The 24,798-nt window shown below is 44.1% G+C and overlaps 1 protein-coding gene across 1 annotated transcript in view; it reads right to left on the bottom strand.

The window, feature by feature from the left end:
* Positions 1 to 24,798, bottom strand: part of cubn (cubilin (intrinsic factor-cobalamin receptor)) — a 481,327-nt gene that overhangs the window by 219,439 nt on the left and 237,090 nt on the right. The window contains exons 33-37 of the mRNA XM_078535601.1: positions 21,626 to 21,754; positions 14,786 to 14,918; positions 14,387 to 14,595; positions 11,929 to 12,110; positions 3,848 to 4,049 (exon numbers count right to left, since the gene is read on the bottom strand). Of these exons, the coding sequence (XP_078391727.1) occupies positions 3,848 to 4,049; positions 11,929 to 12,110; positions 14,387 to 14,595; positions 14,786 to 14,918; positions 21,626 to 21,754 (855 nt within the window). The remainder of the gene's footprint in view (positions 1 to 3,847; positions 4,050 to 11,928; positions 12,111 to 14,386; positions 14,596 to 14,785; positions 14,919 to 21,625; positions 21,755 to 24,798) is intronic.

Below are 24,798 nucleotides of genomic sequence, written 5' to 3'. Positions count from 1 at the left end.
TATGATCATGTCTGATCTTTTACCTCAGCTCTACTTTCCCACCCACTCCCCATATTTGTTGATTCTATGCAAAATTAAAAATCAATCGATCACAGTGTTGAATGTTCTCAATGCATCCATAAACCTCTGAGCTAGATAATTCGAAAGAGTCACAACTCTCTAAGGGAAGAAATATCTTCTCATCTCAGAGGACACCTTATCCTGAGGCTATGACCCCATGTTCTAGATTCCCCAGCTAGAAGAAACAACATCTCAGAATCTTGGATGTTTCAATGCGATTGCTCTCTGGAATTTAGAAGAATGAGAGGTGGAGGCCCAATTTACTCTGGCTTTCATCACAGACAAACTTCTTACCCCAGGAGCAATCTAGTGAATCTTTGCTGTATCACCTCCAATGCAAGTATATCCTCTTTAAATATGAAGACAAAAACTGTACACGCTGCTCGAGGTGTGGTCTTACCAAAGCCCTGTATAATTGTAGCAAGACTTCCTTACTCCTGTGCTCCAATCCCCTTGCAATAACAGCCAACATGCCATTTGCCTTCCTAATTGCTTGATGTACTTGCATACTAACTTTTTGCATTCCTTCTAAGAGTACACCCAAGTCTCTCTGAACGTCAGTAATTAAAGTTTCTGCTTTTCTATTCTTACCATCAAAGTGAATAACCTTACACTTCCCCTCATTATACTCCACCTGCACCTTCTACCCACTCATTTAACCTGTCTATACCTCTTTGCAGGCCCTTTGTGTCCTCCTCACAGCTCACATTCCCACCTAACTTTGTATTGTCAGAAAACTCTCTGTCTCTTTGTCTAAGTCATTATGGGCCATTAAAGCTCATCAGACTGATTAGTTAATTCAATTTCACTTTATTGCCTATATGGAATTTCATTTCAGGTACATTTGTCATACATTAAAAAATAACGTATAAATGAATAACAGTAAAAGAAACAAAATTACCCTATCACAGAGATCTAACTTTAATTAAAATATGTATTAAAAGTTAGCCAATGCCTGAAAATAATCAGTTAGCGAATCCCACCTTGAGTGCATATCCTCGTCCATATAGCAAACTCCTGTTAAAAGTTAAAACAAAAACAGAATTACCTGGAAAAACTCAGCAGGTCTGGCAGCACCGATGCTGCCAGACCTGCTGAGTTTTTCCAGGTAATTCTGTTTTTGTTTTGGATTTCCAGCATCCGCAGTAGCTTTTAGCTTTTTGTTTTTATCCTGTTAAAAGTTCTTGTGGAGAAGGGCAAATGAGTTTAGGTTTGTCCTGCATCTGAGGGATTGTAGCCTTTTCGCTGAACACATCCAACAGTAATGCTGAGACAAGGGGTGATTTTCATTGCTTATGCCGCTCTTTACTTTTGTCAAAATACTTCAAGACCAGATTTCGTCAAAAAAAATCTGCTTATCAAATACCCTTCCTGCCTGGTTCAATAATAGAGCCATAGAGTTATACAGCACAGAAACAGGCCCTTCGGCCCACCGTGTCCATGCCAGCCATCAAGCACCAACCTATCCTGATCCCATTTTCCAGCACTTGGCCCTTAGCCCTGTATGCTATGGCGTTTCAAGTGCTCATCTAAATACTTCTTCATTCATTGTGTATTCCCTTGCTGTGTTAGTCCTCCCAAAATGCATTACCTCACACTTCTCAGGATTAAATTCCATTTGCCACTGCTCTGCCCATCTTACCAGCCCATCTACATCGTCCTGTAATCTAAGGCTTTCCTCCTCACTATTTACGATGCCTCCAATTTTCGTGTCATCTGCGAACTTACTGATCATACCTCCTATATTCACATCTAAATCAGTAATGTACACTACAACCAGCAAGGGTCCCAGCTCCGATCTCTGCAGTACACCACTTATCACAGGCTTCCAATTGCAAAAACAACCTTCGACCATCACACTCTGCCTCCTGCCACTAAGCCAATTTTGGATCCAATTTGCCAAATTGCCTTGGATCCCACGGGCTCTTATCTTCTTGACCAGTCTCCCATGTGGGACCTTGTCAAAAGTATTACTGAAGTCCATGTAGACTACCTCAACTATGCTACCCTCATCTACACAACTAGTCACCTTCTCGAAAAATTCAATTAAATTTGTTAGACATGATCTACCCCTGACAAAGCCATGCTAACTATCCCTGGTTAATCCCTGCTTTTCCAAGTGGAGATTAATCCTGTCCCTCAGAATTTTTTCCAATAGTTTCCTTACCACTGATGTTAGACTCACTGGCCTGTAATTACCTGATTTATCCCTACCACCCTTCTTGAACAATGGTACCACATTCGTTGACATCCAGTCCCCTGGCACCTTTCCTGTGGCCAGAGAGGATTTGAAAATTAGTGTCTGAGCCCCCATGCAATCTCCTCCCTTGCCCCACAAAGTAGCCTGAGATACATCTCACCTGGGCCTGGGGATTTAACCACTTTTAAGCCCGCTAAAACTACTGATACCTCGTCTCTTTCAATGCTAATTTGTTCATGTTTATCTACCCCTAAAGAGTCTGCTTTCCTAAGAGAACGGTACCAGGAGAGACATCCAAAAAGGATAGCACTCTTAACTATAGCTGTGTAGGAGAGTTTGATGAGGATCTACTGTAAAGGATTTTAAATTTCTAAGGTAACATAATTGTGTATGTCTCTTGGCTACCATATCTGTAAACTTATCATCTACTTTGACACCTACATACTTGTACTTAGTAACTATTTCAATGTCCACATCACGAATCTTCACAGGAACAATATCATTAACTTGCTTTTTCCTAAAATCTATACTTATTTCGTCTTATTTCCATTCAGTTTAAGGGAATTGTTATTGCACCATTTTATGAACTTCTCCACCGAGTACCTATAGCTTCCTTTGTTATTCTTATGAGACGCACAGGTACCATATCATTAGCATTCTTCTGATTTTTCACACTGATTCTTCCATCATAATATCCAACTGTATTTTTAACAACCCCAATATTCCTGCCTCTATGCTTGGCACATTATTCCAAACATTTATCAATCTTTATTCAAAGAAAAAAATATTATTTGTTGTAAATTTATTTTTCACACATTTCTATTTTGTCCTCTGGTATCTTGGCAACTTCAGCATAATAATTGAGTATTGTTATTTAATATACCTTGAAGTGGTTGCCCTCCTCCCCTATTTCTAGACTGTAAATTGCATGGTTCATTAACCTTTCCTCATATCTAATCACCTTTACAATTGAAATCAGTCCTTTTTATGGGATGGTGAACAAAACCAAACATATGATTCTGAATGTAATCTGAGAAGTAAAGTACTGCATGTCTTCTCAAGACAATTTGTTTTATTGTTCTAGCTATATACATATATCTTATTTAAACATTACCCAGTGCCTTGCTTAATTAGTACAATGACTCAGTTTAGTTGAGAATTTACATTTCAAGTTTTGAGTGTTGCTGAAAAAAGAGACACGTCTAAGCCTTTTGTCTTGCACTCAACAGGACACTCACAAGACAACAACAATTTATAATGTATGTGAAGAGATTGATGTTTTCCCCCTTATATTGGTATTCTTGTGAGTGTCCTGATGAATGCAAGATGAAAAGCCTAGATGTGTCTCTTTTTTCAGTAATACTCAAGTTCTGTACCACCAAATAACTATTTCAAGTTTTACTCCTGAAGCTAATGGTGCCAACTTAACAACTGAGTATGGGTTTCCTTGTTCAGAAATTCCCTGAAATCTATCCAGTAACCTCTATATCTTTCCATATGCACTGTCCTTCTGAATGATAGATATGTATTTGTACTTCTTGCTACCAAATATATGGGTGCTACACCTTTTATGTTTTTACTACACACCTGGTTGGAGAGTTGGTATTGCAGTTGGGTCAACAATGATTTGCACTGCATTCCATTCCAGTAGGAAACCTTTTCCATTTATGTTGGTGTCACTGATAAACTGAACCGTCAGTGTGCTTCCTGTCGATGACACTGCTGGAGGCAGTTCAAAGCCGCAGTATCTTCCAATAAGGTGTGCATGCACATTAGGACCATCAAAGAACTAGAACCAGAACCAGAGAAATACAGCATATTACTCATATAGCCCAATTGCTAAAAAAACACGACTAGAAATATGGGCTGATTTCCCACAGCAATGCTTAAGGACAAAAATAATAATAAAACTTGTGTCTTTCTTTTGGTAACTGTATCTACTTGTCTCCTGTTTTCTAAATGTTACCAATTCCCATCTCTCTGCCTTTCTGTTTGGTTAGATCTCTGTATGTCTCTCACGTACTTTTTCTCACTGCCTGTTCTATCTCTACGTCTTTCTCTGTTTACCTTTCTGTAAGTATCTCCTTTCCTCTGGCTCTTTTGGATATCTCATTCTCTCTCTGGCACCACTCTGTACTTTTCAGTACATCTCCCAGTTCCTTTTTCTCTCTCACTCTGTATGGCTTTCACACATTTTCCCTACCTTTCTTTTTACTATCCTTCAGTCTCTCTCCTTTTCTTTTCATCTCCTGTGGAAATCTGGAGGCAGACTGGAGTACACTTGTTTCCGTCATCAGACTAATCTTTAGAAGAGTTTGATCATCGTGAAAACACCTCGGTCAGATTACAGACTGGTGATTCTTACTCCTCATACTGCCCATTGCCATCCAATATTAACTGGCCATTGCCATCTTAGGCTTGGAAGTTGGGTCTGTGAGTATTGGGGTCTAAATCCTGATGTCTACTCTTCTGAATCATTCCAAGGAAGCAGCAGTATGGCACTATTGAGAGAAAACATGAGGTAAATGCCGGAACTGATGGTGAAATGTGCGGTGTGGCTCACTGGTGAATTGCTGCTATTGTCAGAACTGAGGCAGCACAGGCTAACAGCAGAGGGAGAAGCGGTACTGGATTTGGCAGTGTTATTTTAAGTATCTTAAGAAATCTCTGAAAATATTAAGTTCAGTGAGAAAAGATACCAATTTAGTTTTCTTTTCGAGAAGCATTTGAAGTGATTCATTTTGGTATTCTCCCCCTTTTTAAAAATTATTTTTAATTAGAGATTCTCCTGACTGATCATTCACTAGCAGTTATTTTCAAAATATTCTCATAGTTTTTATTGGCATTTTGCTAGGCATTTGGATACTTCCCATGTCTTTTTTGTGGTTTTACTTCAATCCAATCAACAAATTGTTATGCTGAAAGTCTGATGGAAAAAGCATGGCAACAGGGAATGTGACAAACAAAAGAGTATGCTGAACACAACACACTCTGGACACAGAACTTTTATCATTTATAGGTATATAGGGGGTGAAATTATTCTTGAATAATCATGCAAAATGGGCGATTGTGAATTGGCAGCCGGTTTTACGCCCCGCTCAATTTTCTTCAGCATTGACTTCCATTTTATTGATTTTTTTTTTTCAATTTCCAGAGCTCTCCTGTTGACTGCAGCCAGATTTTACATCCCCTTTAAGAGGTGCTATCTGCACTCATGTATTATCAGAAATGAACAATTTCCTGCACCCAATAGTGCGGACAGTGCTGGCTGCTATCTGACTTATGCAATGTTGGCATTTATTTCGAGAGGACTAGAATATAAAAGCAGGGATGTGCTGCTGAGGCTTTATAAGGCTCTAGGTCAGACCACATTTAGAATATTGTGAGCAATTTTGGGCCCCGTATCTCAGGAAGGATGTGCTGGCCCTGGAGAGGGTCCAGAGGAGGTTCACGAGAATGATCCCAGGAATGAAAGGCTTAACATATGAGGAACGTTTGAGGACTCTGGGTCTATACTTGATGGAGTTTAGAAGGATGAGGGGGGATCTGATTGAAACTTACAGAATACTGAAAGGCCTGGATAGAGTGGACGTGGGGAAGATGTTTCCATTAGTAGGAGAGACTAGGACCCGAGGGCACAGCCTCAGAGTAAAGGGAAGACCTTTTAGAACAGAGATGAGGAGAAACTTCTTTAGCCAGAGAGTGGTGAATCTATGGAATTCATTGCCACAGAAGGCTGTGGAGGCCAGGTCATTGAGTGTATTTAAGACCGAGATAGATAGGTTCTTGATTGGTAAGGGGATCAAAGGTTACGGGGAGAAGGTGGGAGAATGGGGTTGAGAAACTTATCAGCCATGATTGAATGGTGGAGCAGACTCGATGGGCTGAATGGTCTAATTTCTGCTCCTATGTCTTATGGTCTTATGGTCTTATTTTCTGAGGTCTCTGCATCCTGCCTCCTGCATGCCAATTTTCAGGCAGAAGCAAACTTCTAGGCTGATGTTGGCAATGTTCTCTGTAAAAATTCACTGTTGTGCAGGGCCAGTTTTTTAATGTACACCGCCAAGCAGATGCAGTATTGAATCCAGAACAAGGCGTGCTTGGTATCTTTCAGGCTGCTGTGTGGCCTACGCACATGTGCAATTTGGGGAACATTGGTTATTGTCAATGTCAAAATCCACTTATTTCTGATTTACTGTAGCACTGGGGTTATTATTGAAACCAAGGGCCGAATTTTCCCAAATTTGCTCGAAGTGCAGTAGTGGGCGGGTAAAACAGCGTGCTGCCCGCCGACAACGATGACGGGTTTTCACGCTGTATTGTCCTGAGCTCGCCTCACTATTTATGCAATCCCGGGAAACACATTGTTTCCATGGTGGGAGGGCTCCTCATTCGCCCGCCCACCATCAACCCACTGTTGCAGAACGCCAGGCGCCATGTTTAAAGGCCAGCTGCAAGCACAGCGCTCATTGCTTCCAGCCCCCCACTGCTACCTGGGAGACTTGGCCCTCAAAGGCAAGAAGACAGCAGCCATCCGGTTTAATGACAAGTCCCTTGAGCGACTGCTGGATGCTGTGGAGGCCCGCCAGAATATCCTGTACTCCCGCTCTGGTCGCAAGATGGGTAGCAACATGGCCAATCCAACTTGGGAGGCAGTCACAGCAGTGGTCAGCACAAACACCCTTCAGAAGAGCCACCTATTGCCGCAAGAGGATGAATGATCTCCTCCGTTCTGTCAGTCTTTTCATCACTCTCAACTCACACACTCACAAACCCATCACAAAACCACAGGGCCCTCACTCACTGCCAGTTCAAGGGACATCACCATTCACTCTTTCACGCTCACCGCCATTGACCTCATCCCGTCCATGGGACCACTCACCACCCACACAGGCCAGGCACATTGATTATTTGGCCTGGCAGGCACCCTGCTTACACTTTCTCCATCTCTATCCATGCAGTACAAGCTGGCACACAACAAGAGAGAGAGATTGCAGATCGGTGGCAGAATGCCCAAAATAAAAGTCCTCAAGGACTTTGAAAACAGAGCCATCCAGCTGGCCGGCGATGATCTGGACTGGTGATGAAGCCAGCGCTGCTCTACCAAATGAGGATCCAGCAGTGAAACATCCATTAGACAACCATGCTGTGAGCGATGTGTCCTGTTTCATAGGCCACTGCCATGTACTAATTATCTTTCCTTGCTTTCGCAGGCACATCTGCCAAACAGCCGACAGAGTCCATGGCCCAGGGCCTCCAATCAAGCCCTGAAGAAACCTTTGAAGAGGAATCTGGAGGCACCCTCCCTGAAGTCCTGTCACAGAGACACACACCTCGGTGGGACCTAGCTTTAGAGTAGCCCCAGGGTCACAATCTGGTGAGCACATCACACTGTCTGATCCATTGCAGGCGATGGCAGGGACTTTTCAGGTGTCCGGTACTCGAAGGACTACTGGAGACCAGAAATTTGCTGAGCCCCAGTCAGTCGATGAGCTTCTGGACTTGGTCATGTCACAGTTGCTGGAGCTGCAAAGGCAAGCTCGGGAACATCAGGAAGGGATGTCCGCTGCACTCCTCAGGTTGCAAGGCACGATGGAGGAGTCCGTCCGCCTTCAGTCTGAGGTGCCGGGCCGGCATGCCAATGCACCGGGGTCAACACTGGTCGGATGTCTGCCGCCATGGAGACTTTGGTCCAGGACATTGGTTCTGCACTGCTGCACAGGTTGAACTCCATCGCTGATGTCATAGTTGGCCTCCTACAGTGTGTATGTGAGAGGTGTGCCAGGCAGCTCAATCTCACTTCAGTTACCCCTGCTCCTCAAGGAGTCAGCCTGACGCCCCCAGGTACCCATAATGAGGAGGATCCGCTGGTGCACACTCCAGACCCATCCATCCAGGTGACCCTGAGAATGTTCGGCTCATCTGAACCCCCTCTTCCTGTGACCTCAGAAGCTCTATCTCCACAGGTCGAGGAGGGTGCCACTGCCACACAGCAGGACCCTGAAAGCAGGCCGGAGCCCTGCAAGCCTCGACCCTCCAGAGGACGCCTGCCAAAGTCACCACAGACAGAGAGTCGCAGTCAGCAGGCTGCTTCCACCTCCACTGTGGGTGTCCGGGAAGAACCAAGATGTAGTGGCAGGGTTAGGAAAGTTAAGGACAATTAGTTGCACAGCCTGGGCATGGGTGTTAATCACTTGTACATACTGTTCACTACTGTCAATCAACTCCAAAGAATGTCTCCCTGCCTATGGCTCCTTGTTCTGATGAGCAGTGTTCTTGTCACTCAGATGTGAAACCTTTCTGCACAAGATAAAGGCAGGTGTCTCAGTCCAGGGCCTCTTCCCTGTGCTCTGTGCAGCCTGCAGACCAAAGTGTTGGTTCAGCCTCACACTCCCCAGGGACCTTATTGATGTCTGCACCTCGGTGGTGCTGGTCATTGCTGCCAGAATGTAGTGAGCAGGCGCCACAGAGTTCTCTCATTCAGTGTGCTCTCAGCACCTTTGAGGTGGAGCTGGACCCCATCTCTTCAGTATCTGCGACCACTGATGCTGTGCTCCAGCTCCTGAAGGGCTCAGGTGCTGAAGGCGGATTAAAACATCAGATGCTTCTAAAGTTTCATGGCTACCTCTCTATGATATGACCCTGATGATGGAATGCAAGCGAACTGCCCATGGCCAGACAGGAGTCAGATATTCTCAGAGGGTGTGTGAAGATTTATGGAGTGTCCTCAATGTATGTCATCATCATCCTCCAGCAATTGAGTGACTATTAGGGCCTCCACCGCCTCACCATGACAGGAGCATTCTCACAGAGGGTATTTGCGCTGCCATAAGCCAGACTGGAGTCAACCTCACTGCATGTCGTCATCATCCTCCACTAATCTAGCAGCTATGAGGGCCTCCCAAGCGTGCCAGCCTCGTCTAGCAGTGCGAGGGCCTCATCCCCGTCATCGTCACATCCAAGGACCTCCTCAGCCTTATTCCCATTGGCATCCTCCTCATTGGGCGAGATGTGCAGTTTCTCCATCTCCTCCTCCGCCAGCTCCTCACCCTGTTGGAGCGCCAGGTTGTAAAGGGTGCAGGTGATGACGATGATGCGTGACATCCTCTGCAGACTGTATTGCAGGGCTCCACCAGAGTGGTCCATTCACCGGAGCCTCATCTTCAACATCTTGATGGTCTGCTCCACTAAGGTGCGAGCTGCAACATGAGCCTCATTATAGGCGTCACTCTGCTGCAGTCTGAGGCTGCCATTTGGGTGTCATCAGCCACAGCCTCTGTGGGTAGCCCTTGTCCCCAAGGAGCCATCCCTGCAGCTTCTGTGGACCCTGGAAGAGTCCCGGGATCTGTGACCGACTGAGGATGTAGGCGTCTTGCACACTCCCTGGAAACTGTGCGCATACCTACAGGATTTATTTCCGGTAGTCGCACTAGAGTTGCACATTCAACAAATGGAAGCCTTTGCAGTTAATGTAGTCCACCGTGTGTTGCGATGGAGATCTGAGCTCCACATGAGCGCAGTCAATCGCACCCTGCTCCTATGGGAAACCCAAGGTCTGGGTGAATCTAATCACTCTTGCATCCTGGCTGTCCTTGTCCTGGGCGAAATGCACCAAGTTGTGTGCCCTCGCAAAGATGGCATCCGTGACCTCATGGGTGCATTTGTGTGTGGAGGCTTGAGAGATCCTACAGAGGTCTCCTGTGGAGCCCTGAAAGGAGCCACTGGCATAGAAATTGAGCAGCACAGTCACTTTCACGAGCACCGGCAGTGGATATCCTCCACCTCCCCAAGGCACCAGATCCTGCAGTAGCGGGCAGATGTGAGCAACCTGTTCCCTAGATATTCACAGTCTTCGGTGACACTGGTTCTCAGTCATCTGCAGGAATGAAAGACGGTATCTATAGACCCTGGGTGTCGCTAGGCGCCAGCCTGCGATGGTTCGCTGTGATTTTTGGATGGTGTGTGCGGGAGCCCCAGCCGCCCCTTCTTCCTGAGGTTGCTGCTCCTGCCTCTGCGCAGCCAAGATCCTCAATGGCTCTCTCCTCCGTCGTCTTCATGCTCTGTAGGCCATCAGGCATACAGCTAGTTCACCGGACTCTACGATCCTGATGTGCTCCTCCTGCAGGATGAAAGAGAGAGAGACACGTGGTTAGCATGGGTGTACTAAGAACCTGTCCTGGTTAAGTATGACAGCTGCTTAACGCTTCCCAGAAAGTGCTGGCCACCACTTAGATGGCCAGGAATCAGTGCGCTGCATGGATGCCCTGTTCACTTGAGCCATGGGGGAGACTGGTCCAAACCCGGATGATGATATTGCATAGGGCTATGAGCTCCTCCAACAGTGACTGCTACTTGGCCAGCTTTAGCGAGGAGATTGTACAATGTGCGCAGTCGTCCAACTGCTCTGCAGTCCACTAAAGTGCTCAAGACTTTGCAGTCTGTGCTGGGGGTGGGGGTGGGGGTGGGGGGGGTTGCGGTGAAGGGTGGTAGGGTTGGAGCTCTGGAGAACTTGGTGGCATTTTGATCTCTGTGTTGTTTCAGTGGGCAGATAAGCTAGGAGCCTGACCCCAGACATATCAATGTGGCTGTGCCTGAGCTGTCTCAGTTACAGAGGAATGGTCACTTTCTACAGGTTTCCTGAATGCGTGGCCACTTCCCTCACCCTCCCTACCCTCCATCCCATATCCTTGTGCACTATATTCAACAGCAGGACTGCCCTTGCCCACCCCCCACCACCAGTCACCTCAGAGGCAGAGCTTGCCTCCCCCCCCCCCACCCTCACCTCCACGCCACCAACCGCCTCAATGGGAAGGTTGCACTGGGCCCTCCACTCACAAGTCACCTCAATTGCAACTTGCTCCCCAACCCTGATCCCCCTCACCCTCACAAGTCGCCTCAGAGGCACGGCAGCACTTGCCCCCCACTCCCCCTCAGCGTCAAAAGTGGCCTCCGAGGCAGGGCGGCACTTAACTCTGACCCCCGGTGCCCCTGAAGCCTGCAAAGCAACAGGTAGCCCTGGCGAGCCCTGCAGAACATTGCTGTGCACTCACCTCCAGTTCACTCAAAGTGCAGGCTGCCAAGTGCACATCGCCTCTGTGCTTTTATTGACTCCGGACGCCATGAGGTCTCCCGCCGTGCTTTCCCACTCACATGGACGGACAGTCCGGCGGGGGTGCAAGAGCCTGGTGGCATGCCCTGATAATAATAGCTGATGTATTACAATGAGGTTCCCGATGACGGGAAACGCAGCCCGCCATCGGCAGGCTGTGCGGACAATCGCAACCTGCCTTCCCATCATTGTGAAACTGATCAAGCCATATTGTCCACTCAAGCCACTTATCACACCCGCCGCCAGTGGGCACAGAAACTCCCACCCTGAATATATAATTGATTTGCATGATAAATTTATCATATGACCGTGTAACTGTGTCATGTGGCATTAGGCTTTTCTCTGTAATGCATTAAGTGTTCAATGGAAAGATGTGCAGACATAGGCGATTTTACACTGCTTACGGAAAGAATTGCTGAGGGTGTTGAAGTTGTACTGTGCCTTTCAACTAAAATTCAAAATAAAATAAAATATATAAAATCAAATCAAATATATTCACCTTGTTCACCATGCCTTCTTGTATAGATCTGGATCTTCCTGAGATTGACAGTTTACTTACCATTAATCGATCATATCTGCATCCATGTATGGCATCAATATCCAGCTCCAGTATTCTGACATGGATGATATAGGATGCAGGAACAGTAATTGTCCAGTGGTAGTTGGCATTATGTGGGTAATGCAATGGCCATAGTGGAGATGTAATTTGTCCTTGGACTCCCACAATCTCATTGCCATATACTGAAATAAACACATTTTAACTGAAGCCATTTACATTAATACCTGCTCTTTTTACAATAATAACAAATAGTTTTCTTTTATCTATTTGCAATCTAAGTATAAAATTCAACTTAAAACCAATGTTCAAATTATCAGCTTACAATTTATTCTTGATTTATGGATTAGTCCAGCTGCTAATGATCTCAGTTCTTTAAGTGATACAAACATCCTGAACTGAACTATACAAATATATTAAATATATTAAATACAAAAAAAGTCTAAAAAAATTAAGGTGCTATTTCATACTTTAAACTGACTCTTTACACGTGATATGGAATGACAATTATACAATGAAGGTAAGCATAGCAGTAACATTAAAACTTCTAACAATCTAATACAGTTCTCACTCCTACATACTTGATTGTGAAAAAAACTCCCGTTCATAGAATCCATTCAAGGCTTTTAAATCTCCTCAAGTGGTTAATCGCTTATGAAAACAAATAAACTTCTATTCAGACCCCACTCAAAGTCAGCTAATCCTTTAATAGACTCTTTAAGCTAACAAACTGTGAATTCAGTAACCACCCCCCACTGAGATTATAGCTTTTGAAACTCAGCCAAGCATTCATAGTGACTTTATAATAGTCCTTGGGGAAATGTCAACAAATAACACTATTGAAACTGAACAACCAGGTGCTACTGCGTTTATTTTCTAACCTGCAGCAGATGGCCTGTCAATCAAAGCAATCCAGCAGAAAGATTTTTTTTAACTCTTAGTGACAGCTGCAGCCTGTTTCTTCTAAGTTTAAAGAGCAGGGGGTTTAAAAAAAAACTTTACATCATGATAGTTACGCAGACCTTATCCACCCTCAAGAGCATTTACATCTACTCCATAAATTTGTGACTCCTACATTGCAGGTTAAGACACTTGCAACACCCAAAATGGGGTCTGTTTGAACTCAGCAATGACCCTGCTGAGATTGGGTTTCCCCCCTGTGTGAATCATGTACCTCCCCTTTCTCCCACGGGGAAAAATTGGATCTGCCAGAAACGGGGCCAGTACTTCCTTATCTGGGCCCTGCCCGACAATTTTAAAGATCCCCGGAGTCTTCCTAACTCTGCAAAAAATCCAATCCTTGGTTTCAACCGCAAATTGCAAGATACAACTCTTATTCCTTCATTCAAAACATAAATAAATTATGAAAAATTGAAGTATCACAACAGATCCCTGCCGAAGACTACTTGACTCCCACCATTCAGAAAATGTTCCATTTATATCTGCTGTCTATTTCCCATATCCCAGTAATTATTGATCGTGTTACAAGCTTACCTATAATTCTGCTTTCATTTTGCTAATAACCTCATATGTATAGCCTTCGGAATTGTCTCCTGGAAATATATATGGATAACATCCATTGCCATTCCCCTATCCATCATACCAGTGGCCTCATAACAAAAAAATCAATGAGACTAGTCAGCCACGACCAATCTTTCACATAGGCATGCTGACTCTCCTTGAGCATCTCATACTTACCAAAGTGCTCCATTGCATCACATATTAAATCCTCTAAGCTGCCCTCATAAATTAGTTTTAGGTACCTTGCAAAGACCACCAGTAAAGGCATTCCTTTGAGCTTCAGCTGTTTTAGTGGAATTTTTACTTGTACTTGCCCTATTTTGTAATGAAGTGACCTGCTGAAATATGGTATTCAAACTGTTTTATACAGAAGTTCCAGGGATTGGGATCTTAATAGAAGGATTAAAGCATCATTGTTTTAATTGGATGCTTTATTTAATAATAAAAAACAATGAAAGATATAAATGGTGGCTCTGGCATTGTAAATACGACTCGGCATTCAAGCTATTTTTTTGGGAACATCTGATGTATTTTTTTCCTCTGGCCAAAGTTATTTGTTGATTAACAATACATCACTTAGCATACATTTGCTGGACAAAGGAATAGAGATTATTTTTCAAAACAGACAACAAATGGAGAACAATTGCTTTGGATGCTATATGTAGTGATATTATAAATGTATTCTTTATCATAAATATCTGAAAAACAAAAATGTGAAAGAGTACAAGGAGGAAGCAAGGGAATGAGACTAAATGGGTAGTTTTCCAGAGCTGTCAGAAGTATGATGGGACAAATGTCATTTCATTCAAAATGTTTACTGAAAGTAATCAGATTTACAACATTGTTACACATAACAAGCAAAGCAATTCATCCTCCAAATATGCAAAATCTTTCAGTTTAAAGCATGTGACAAGTATCATGTTCTGAATCCAATACTTACAATGAGAAAAAGTGGCCCTGAATCTACCACCAGGAGTTGATGCATCAGAGACAAATTTCACCCATAAGATGTGTCCCAGAATTGACGTGTAATTTGAAGGTAAAGTACTACCACAGTAGTACTGTCCGACCAGCTGTCCCGTGGCATTCCCTTCTCGAATTTCAAGGTAATTCGAGGTACATAACATAGTAAAAGGCACATCAAAAGTTCTGTTCAATGTAAACAAAATTAACGATACAATTTATCTAATGAGTTATTTAATAATGCAGGAGAGGTCCAAACTAAACATTACGACAGTAATGACATTTTACAATAAATACAGTGTTTTAGTCAAAGGAAAAGTATCCTTTAGGTATTGGTTTAAAACATATTTATATGAATTATGTAAATGCTAATTACATGAAGGATAGTTGTACGCGGTTACCAGGTGAGCTGATGATAGACCAGACACACTCATAGTTCGGTGGAGACTCATCAGGATAGTTGGGACTATTGAATGCTCCAGTCTCCATGTGATACGTCCCACCACATGCTGTGGATGGAATAATAGTGCACAACTCAGATAAGTATTTTTCAATGTCAAAGTTGTTACCAATAATCCATGTTTAACTTTGCTTATTAGCTTTAATCCACATTTTCCAATACATAGCTTTATACTATTTCATTGATTGCCAAACTAAACTAAAAAGTTTGGCATATTTTTTAAACAAATCACATCTTGCATAACCTTTAAACCTTCCCTAAAACTGACCCTTCCAATTTAACCTTATAAATTATTATCTGAAAATGTTCTCCTTTGCCTTCCCTTCATGTCATTATCAGCTGGTAATTACATAATCCTAACCTGTTGTTTACAAAGTGGCAATAAGTAATTTTAATTAAAAAGTAGATAAATATAAAAAGTTGTGGAACATCAGTAGAAAGTTCTAATGGACTATTTGATGACCTCAGAACTTTTGGGATGTGAAAACAAAATCTGTGTAATGAGAAAGGAATAATTGGCAATCTAGTTGTGCGAGGCCCCTTGGGGGTGAGCAACCATAACATGATAGAATTCTTCATCAAGATGGAGAGTGACATAGTTGATTTTGAGACATGGGTCCTGAATCTTAATAAAGGAAACTACAATGGTATGAGGTGCGAGTTGGCTATGATGGATTGGGAAATGTTACTTAAAGGGATGACGGTGGATAGGCAATGGCAAACATTCAAAGAGCGCATGGGTGAACTGCAACAATTGTTTATTCCTGTCTGGCGCAAAAGTAAAATGGGAAAGGTGGCCAAACCATAGCTTACAAGGGAAATTAGGGATAATATTAGGTGCAAGGAAGAGGCATACGAATTGGCCAGAAAAAACAACAGACCTGAGGATTGGGAGCAGTTTAGAATTCAGCAAAGGAGGACCAAGGGATTAAATTAAGGAGGGGAAAATAGAGTACGAGAGTAAGCTTACAGGGAACATAAAAACTGACTGTAAAAGTTTCTATAGGTATGTGAAGAAAAAAAGATTGGTGAAGACACATTTTTCGAGGATGTAACTAGTAGAGTTGATGAGGGGGAGCCTGTGGATGTGGTTTATTTGGACTTTCAGAAGACTTTCGACAAAGACCCACATAAGAGATTGGCGTGTAAAATTAAAGCGCATGGGATTGGGGATAGTGTATTGAGATGAATAGAAAACTGGTTGGCAGACAGAAACAAAGGGTAGGAATAAACGGGTCTTTTTCCGAATGGCAGGCAGTGACTAGTGGGATACCGCAGGGATAGGTGCTGGGACCCCAGCTATTCACAATATATATTAATGATTTAGATAAGGGAGTTAAATGTAATAACTCCAAATTTGCAGATGACACAAAGCTGGGTGGGAAGGTGAGCTGTGAGGAGGATGCAGAGATGCTTCAGTGTCATTTGGACAAGCTGAGTGAGTGGGCAAATGCATGGCAGATGCAGTATAATGTGGATAAATGTGAGGTTATCCACTTTGGTAGCAAAAACAGGAAGGCAGATTGTAATCTGAACGGTTATAAATTGAGAGAAGGGAGTGGGCAACGAGACCTGGGTGTCCTTGTACACCAGTCGCTGAAGGTAAGCATGCATTCTGCAGGCGGTAAATAAGGCAAATGGTTTGTTGGCCTTCATAGCCAGAGAATTCGAGTACAGGAACAGGGATGTCTTGCTGCAATTGTACAGGGCCTTGGTGAGACCACACCTGGAATATTGTGTGCAGTTTTGGTCTCCTTATCTGAGGAAGGATGTACTTGCTATAGAGGGAGTGCAGTGAAGGTTTACCCGACTGATTCCTGGATGGCAGGACTGACATATGAGAAGAGATTGAGTTGATTAGGATTATATTTGCTGGAGTTCAGAAGAATGGGGGGGAATCTCATAGAAACCTATAAAATTCTAACAGGACTAGACATGGTAGATGCAGGAAAGATGTTCCCAATGGTGGGGGAGTCCAGAACCAGGGGTCACAGTCTGAGGATATGGGGTGGACCATTTAGGACTGACATGAGGAGAAGTTTCTTCACCCAGAGAGTGGAGAGCCTGTGGAATTCGCTACCACAGAAAGTAGTTGAGACCAAAACACTGCATGCTTTCAAGAAGGAGTTAGATATAGCTCTTGGGTTGAAAGGGATCAAAGGGTATGGGGAGAAAGCGGGAGCAGGCTATTGAGCTAGATGATCAGCCATGATCATAATGAATGGCAGAGCAGGCTCGAAGGGCCGAATGACCTACTCCTGCTCCTAGTTTCTATGTTTCTATAGTGGTATTGTCACTGGACTAGCAATCCAGTCTCAGGACTGGGGTTTGAATGCCACCATGGCAGATGGTTGAATTTGAATTCAATAAAAATCTGGAATTAAAAGTCTAATGATGACTATGGAAACCATTGACATAATAACCCATATTGGTTCACTAATGCCCTTTAGGGAAGGAAATCTGCCATCCTTACTTGGTCTGGCCTACATGTGACTCCAGACCCACAGCAATGTGGTTAACTCTTAAATGCCCTCTGAAATGGCCTAGCAATCCACTCAGTTATATCACGCTACTAAAAAGTCTCAAAGGAATGAAATGGACTATCCAACATTGACCTAGGCATGGGAAGCGACAACAGCAAACTCAGCTCTGTTGACCCTGCAAAGTCTGCCTTACTAACATCGAGGACTCATGCCAAAATTGGGATAATTGTCTCAAAGACATGTCACGTCAAGCAACAGCCTGACTCACTGAACCATACCTTACAGATAATGTTCCAGACACCACCATCACTGCACCTGGGTATATCCTGTCCCACCGGCAGGACAGACCCAACAGTACAGTATACAGACAGGAGGGAGTTACCTTGGGAGAACTCAGCGTCAACTCCTGGCCCCATGAGGTCTCATGGCATCAGGTCAAACATGGGCAAGGAAACCTACTGCTTATTACCAAGTACCCAACCCCTACCACCACCTTCCCCCCACCCTCAGCTGATGAATCAGTGCTCCTGCATGTTGAACACCACTTGGAGGAAGCCCTGAGGGTGGCAAGAGAGCAGAATGTGCTCTGGGTGGGGGACTTCAATGTCCATCACCAAGAGTGGCTTGGTAGCACCACTATGACTCGGCCAGCTCAGTCAGTAAAATACATAGCTGCTAGACTGGGTCTGCAGTAGGTGGTGAAGGAACCAACAAGAGGGAAAAACATACTTGACCTCATCCTTACCAACCTGCCTGCCAGAGATGTATCTGTCCATGACAGTGTCGTTAGGAGTGACCACTGCACAGTTCTTGTGGAGATGAAGTCCCGTCTAGACAATGAGGGGACACTCCATCATGTTGTGTGGCACGGCCACCACGCTAAATGGGATAGATTTCGAACAAATCTAGCAGCTCAAGTCTGGGCAACCATAAGGCACTGTAAGCCATCATCAGCAGCAGAATTGTACTCAGCCACAATAGTTAACCTCATGGCCTGGCAAATCCACAACCTGATCATTACCACAAAGCCAAGGGATCCCTGGTTCAATGAAGAGTGCAGGAGGGCATGCCAGGAGCAGCACCAGGCATACCTAAAAATGAGGTGTTAACCAATGGATCAGGCCTAAGTTCTGCAGCACTCCAGTCATGAATGGTGGTGGACAATTAAACAACTCACTGGAGGAGGAAGCTCCACAAATATCCCCATTCTCAATGATGGAGGAGCCCAGCACAGCAGTGCAAAATATAAGGCTGAATCGTTCGCAACAATCTTCAGCCAGAAGTGCCGAGTGGATGATCCATCTTGGCCTTCTCCTGAGGTCCCCAACTTCACAGATGCCAGTCTTCAGCCAATTTGATTCACTCCACGTGATATCAAGAAATGGCTGAAGGCACTGGATACTGCAAAGGCAACGGGGGCTGACAATATTCTGGCAATAGTACTGAAGACTTGTGCTCCAGAACTTGCTGCGCCCCTAGCCAAACTGTTCCACTACAGCTACAACACTAGCATCTACCCAGCTATGTGGAAAATTGCCCAGGTACGCCCTGTACACAAAAAGCCGGACAAATCGATCCAGGCAAATACCGCCCCATCAGTCTACTCTCGATCATCAGTAAAGTAATGGAAGGGGTCATCAACAATGCTATCAAGCAGCACTTGCTTAGCAATAACCTGCTCACTGATGCCCAGTTTTGGTTCTGCAAGGGCTACTCAGCTCCTGACCTCATTACAGCCCTGGTTCAAACATGGACAAAAGAGCGGAACTCTTAAAGTAAGGTGAGAGTGACTGCCCTTGACATCAAGGCAGCATTTGACCGAGTGTGGCATCATGGAGCCCTAGCACAACTGGAGTCAATGGAAATCAGGGGGAAAACTCTCTATTGGTTGGAGTTATATCTAGCACAAAGGAAGATGGTTGTGGTTGTTGCAGGTCAGTCATCTCAGCTCCAGGACATCACTGCAGGAGTTCCTCAGGGAAGTATCCTAGGCCCAACCATATTCAGCTGCTTCATCAATGACCTTCCTTCCATCATAAGGTCAGAAGTGGGGATGTTCACTGATGATTGCACAATGTTCAGCACCATTCGCAACTCCTCAGGTACTGAAGCAGTCCATGTCCAAATGCTACAAGATCTGGACAATATCCAGACTTGGGCTGACAAGTGTCAGGCAATGACCATCTCCAACAAGGGAGAATCAAACCATCGCCCTTGATGTTCAATGGCATCACCATCGCTGAATCCCCCACTATCAACATCCTAGACATTACCATTGACCAAAAACTAAACTGGACTAGCCATATAAATACTGTAGCTATAAGAGCAGCTCAGAGGCTAGGAATCCTGTGATGAGTAACTCACCTCCTGACTCCCCAAAGCCTGTCCACCATCTACAAGGCACAAGTCAGGAGTGTGATGGAATACTCCCCACTTGCCTAGATGAGTGCAGCTCCCACAACACTCAAGAAGCTTGACACCATCCAGGACAAAGCAGCCCACTTGATTGGCATCACATCCACAAACATTCACTCCCTCAACCACCGACGCACAATAGTAGCAGTGTGTAGCATCTAAAAGATGCATTGCAGGAGTTCACCAAGATAGCACCTTCGAAACCCATGACCACTACCACCTAGAAGGGCAAGGGCAGCAGATAGATGGGAACACCACCACATGGGCTGCAGCGGTTCAAGAAGGCAGCTCACCACCCCTTTCTCAAGGGCAACTAGGGATGGGCAATAAATGCTGGCCTAGCCAGCGAAGCCCACATCCCGTGAACGAATAAAAAAAAACATAGGCCACAGAAGGCACAAGGATCATGGCAGGTGCTATCTTAGGGAGAGATTCAGTTAGAAAAAGTCAGCTCCCAGGCATCTTGAAGGACCAGTACGTGTTGCAAGTGTATGATTGATGTCCATGTAGACCTGCAGGGATAATCAACCCTATGTCGTACATTGTGAGTTGTTGTTAAGATCATAACTACCCACAATGTTAAAAAAATCTTTCCTTCGTAGAAATCTCAGGGCTTAGAAACGTTATTTGTCTTTTAAGCAAGTTACATTTATAACGGTATGACAGGCTACAAGATAGTCATAGAGCTGTATTCTTCCCCTCCGGACCCCCAGCGAAAACATTGCGGGGAAGCCTACCCCCACGCTTGATGGCTGTTTCACAGGAATTACATGGCCGAATGGCAGTTAAATGGGCTGAAGGGGTCTTCCACTCCTCAGCAGCAGGAAGTCCCACCTCAGAGAACTGCTGGCCAATCAGAGACTGAGAGGAAGGCAAGCTACACTGGAGCTGAGATTGCAGATGAGTCTCAGGTTTCACTGGGCCAAGCTGGCAGGCTCCGGCAAGGGGGCAAAGAGGGTGACAGCCCTGGGTAGAATGACTGAGGGGAGGGGAACCTGGGAGTTAAGGGTCGTTCTGATAGGCTCAGGGGGCTCGTTAGGAAGGTCCTTGCACCCCCCCCCCCACCCCCACCGCCCCTCCCGCCTGCTGCTTGGGCAGGAAAAGCTGCCCGGCTGGGCACTTGGAGAATGCACCTCTTCCACTGCCAGTTAAATCTCAGCGGCAGCGGATGAGGCCCTTAAGTGGTAAAGCTATGGCAGGGGCAGGAGCAGGGCAGGCAGTTAGGCAATGGGCGCGGTGCCCACTGGGTTTAAAATGCCCCTCTGCCTTCAAATCCACTGGTGGGAAGCATTAAATGCAGTCCAAAGAGTCATTACGGCACATTCAGCCCATCGAGTCCATGCTCGTTCTCTGTGGAGAAACCTGGTGGTCCCTTATTCCTGCCCTATCCCCATAGCACTGTAAGTCTATTTCCCTCAAGTGCCCATCCAATTTCTTTTGAAATCAATAATCTTTGCTTCCACCACTCTTGCAGGCAGCAATTTCCAGGTCATTTCCACTTGCTGATGAAAAAGGTTTTTCTCATAGCCCTCCTGCATCTCTTGCCCAAAATCTTAAATGTGAAAAGAAGTTTGTTCCATTTTGTAGCGCTTTCTACATCTGTTTATTTATTGTAATTTCCCCGTGTATGTCATGAATTTCCATGTTGTCTGTTGCTGTGTTCTTTTTCTAATACCCCCCTAGCTAAGGAAATAGTTCAGTTGAATAGTGAACGATCTGAAAGCTAAGGTAATACAGCCATCCCTTAACCTGAATTTGCAATTAGCTTCAATGACAATTAACTACTACTCAAAATTGAAGTTTGCTCTGCATGATCTTACTTGACTGGGCTTTTAAAGTTATATAAATATAATTTTACCTGATGTGGATGCAGCATAAGTTGCTCGGAAACCTTTGAATGAGCTGACATCGTTGGAGATGAAGTTGACAAACAAGGCATCACTGAACGATGTGATGGGATAAGGGATTGTGTTTCCACAATAACGACCTACAAATCATGGAAGTAAATTAAAGCACGCAGTAAACCACTTGAAGCACTATAGCATAGATAAAATATGATATGAAAACATCAGACACCAAACACTGTTACGATCCCAAGAGAGCAGAGAAACAGCTGAGCTTCAACTGAATATTAACAGCTGCGAGGCTCCTTTAAATCCTCGTGCTTATTTTTAATGGTGGGCACGGCCTAAATGGCTGATGCCTGAGGCCTGATTCCTGCTTCAGAAAACCAACTGAAAAGATAAGTTTTCAAAAATATGTGAAGATTAAGAACCACAGGTCTCCTCCCTCCTGCTCGCACAGGTCCACCCTTTGCCTAACCCCCGGCCCGTCGACTCTCACACTTCCCATCGACAGATTACAGCAATTTCAAAGTCTTGAATTGGGGTCCCAGTGAGAAAAAGTTTGGGAAGCACTGCCATAGAGACCTATAATTTTGAAAAAGTGATCCAAATTTCCAGTTGATAGCTGAAAGAATGACACAACAAAATTTCATGTTTTAAAACAAACGACTAAAAGCACTTTTGACTAAGCAATATTTTCTTATGGTAGGCACTAGTTTTATTTTTATATTTTATTTGAACGACAGAGAGGAACATTCCCCTTTTATACTTATCACACATAGCACTCTTCACAGAATTACAATTCCTATAGCAAACAGTCCATGGTTGCTGCCAGCTTCTAATGGGTTCCCCATTTTGTAGAGTAGTAACCTCGAGTGACCATCTCCAGGTGCTTTCTTCAGTTTTACGAGAGTTTCTTAAATCCACCACCAGCAGTAAAGCCTGTCCCGATGATTCTTCCCGTCTTGACATGCCAGTGTGAATCTCCCAGATGCCTTAGATGGCTTCAGGATGTGTTTCTTTGACGAGAGACCATACCCTCCTGCATCTGCTGTGTAGCTCGCAAAGGCAAGCAGCCCCTTCTCTCTGTTGACCACACAGAACTGCAGTCTGCTTGTGACATTCATTGATGTATAAGGAAGCCTGTAACCTGATCTCAAAAATAGCTTCCTTTGCACTCTTCCCCCATGGCAACTTGAAACTCCTTAGCCTTGCATCCAGCTAGAAATACCGATTAGCTATTCTTGAACCCAACTCTCTTTCAACTATGAAGTAAATGGACAGTTTACAGCACAATTGTTTGCAATCCATATTTTCAACATCTTTCTGGGACTTTGAGAGACTCAGTCTACCCATTGTGAACTCAGATATCGCTGCTATTGTCTCCAACTGTGAACACCTTACACCATCATCCCAGGAACACAATCTGGGCCTCCCTTTAATCTTTAACTGCTCTAGGCCTGTTGTCAAACAGACTTCAGAACAGATCATATGACCCCTCTAGTTTACCTTAAATTAAAGACACAGTTCCAAACATAACAATCTTATAAACCTCATAATTGTAACAACACAATACACACCCACACCATTCTCAACTGAGGGAGAAGTAGAATATAACACTCACTGCACAGTGACATTTTAAATTAGATCACTCAAGTCAATGCACTTGGAATAATGAAAAGACTTCATTACACTGATCTCAAGCCCAACATAAAATGCTGAACAATTGCTGAACAACAGCTAAAATCACACCACTATATTAAATTTCTGTTGCAAGTCATACGTTTAGAGCAAGATTCTCAGTGCCTATTTACACTCAGGTTATTGTGAAATAAATTTTGCTTTTAATATTGGAATCTAAGTTACTTTCACTTAATCCCTCAAAGTTACATTATACAACCTCATGAAATCCCCAAATGTTTTATAACTACTGAAGTAATTCTGAAGTGCAGGCACAGTTATTATGTTGGAATTGCAAGCTCCAATGAGCAACAATGTGTGATGATGGTGGTCAGATAAATATGAGCCAAGACACTGTGAAGAGCTCCCCTACTTTTATTCAAAATAGTACCACAAAATAGTCATATGTCGTACACATAATGTACTGCACATGCTCATGGACCTTATTTGATGCATCCCACATTTTGTGAAGTAATGTCCATTACTTCAACTGTGCCATTAAGCTATAATTGTTGAATCTGGACTGGTTTTACTCTATGGCCAACTGAAAGCTTGGTAAATATTCTGGCAAAAATGCTAAGAAGTCTTACCAGCAGTTCTTTGATCCTGGGTATGGAGGGATTTTCTTATGAGGAGAGGTTGAGTAGGTTGGGCCTGTACTCTTTGGAGTATAGAAGAATGAGAGGTGACTGTATTGAAATAAGATTCTTAGGGGCTTAACAGAGTAGATGCTGAGAGGTTGTTTTCCCTTGTAGGAGAGTCTAGGACCAGAGGGCATAATCTCAGAGTAAGGGGTCACTCATTTAAGACAGAGATGAGGAGGAATTTCTTCTCTCAGAGGGTAGTTAATCTGTGGAATTCTTTACCGCAGAGGGCTGTAGAGGCTGGGTCGTTAAGAATATTCAAGGCTGAGATAGACAGATTTTTAATCAGTAAGGGAGTCAAAAGTTATGGGGAAAATTTGAGGATTATTAGATCAGCCATGATCTCATTGAACGGCAGAGCAGACTCGATGGGCTGAATGGCCTACTTCTGCTCCTACATCTTATTGTCTTATGGTCTTAGTGCTATTGTGTAGAATACTGCCAATGCTTGAACCTGGTACTCAAGTTAAGGATCAAGCTTGACAGGTGCAATAATTGGGAAATCCTGCCTGCAGTGAAAGGGATGGGCAAGACTCCAAGGTCATATATAGTGCAAACAGCTAATGGGACTATTGGCAAAAGCCTGAGGCATCTTCAATTTCAAATTCAGATTTTGGAGAAAAGAGTGAGCTTCCACCAGCGCCAGATGAATCTGTGACTGAAGTTGCTACCATTGAAGATTAATTCCCTATTCAAGTATTCATGCAGTTCTTATTATTGCACTATTATAAGCAATGGACATATCAATGCCTGAAAAGCATGACGGCGAAATAAACAATTTATTACAGAGGTGATGGAGTTGAAATTCCACTAGAATTCAATTGATCACCCCCTGGGGTTTATTTTTTCATTTATCCATGGGA

Source organism: Cetorhinus maximus, chromosome 3 (assembly GCF_964194155.1).
Source record: "Cetorhinus maximus chromosome 3, sCetMax3.hap1.1, whole genome shotgun sequence".
Classification (NCBI taxonomy): Eukaryota; Metazoa; Chordata; class Chondrichthyes; order Lamniformes; family Cetorhinidae; genus Cetorhinus; species Cetorhinus maximus.
The sequence above is the reverse complement of the archived record's forward strand: the minus strand, read 5'-3'. Positions and strand labels throughout refer to the sequence as shown.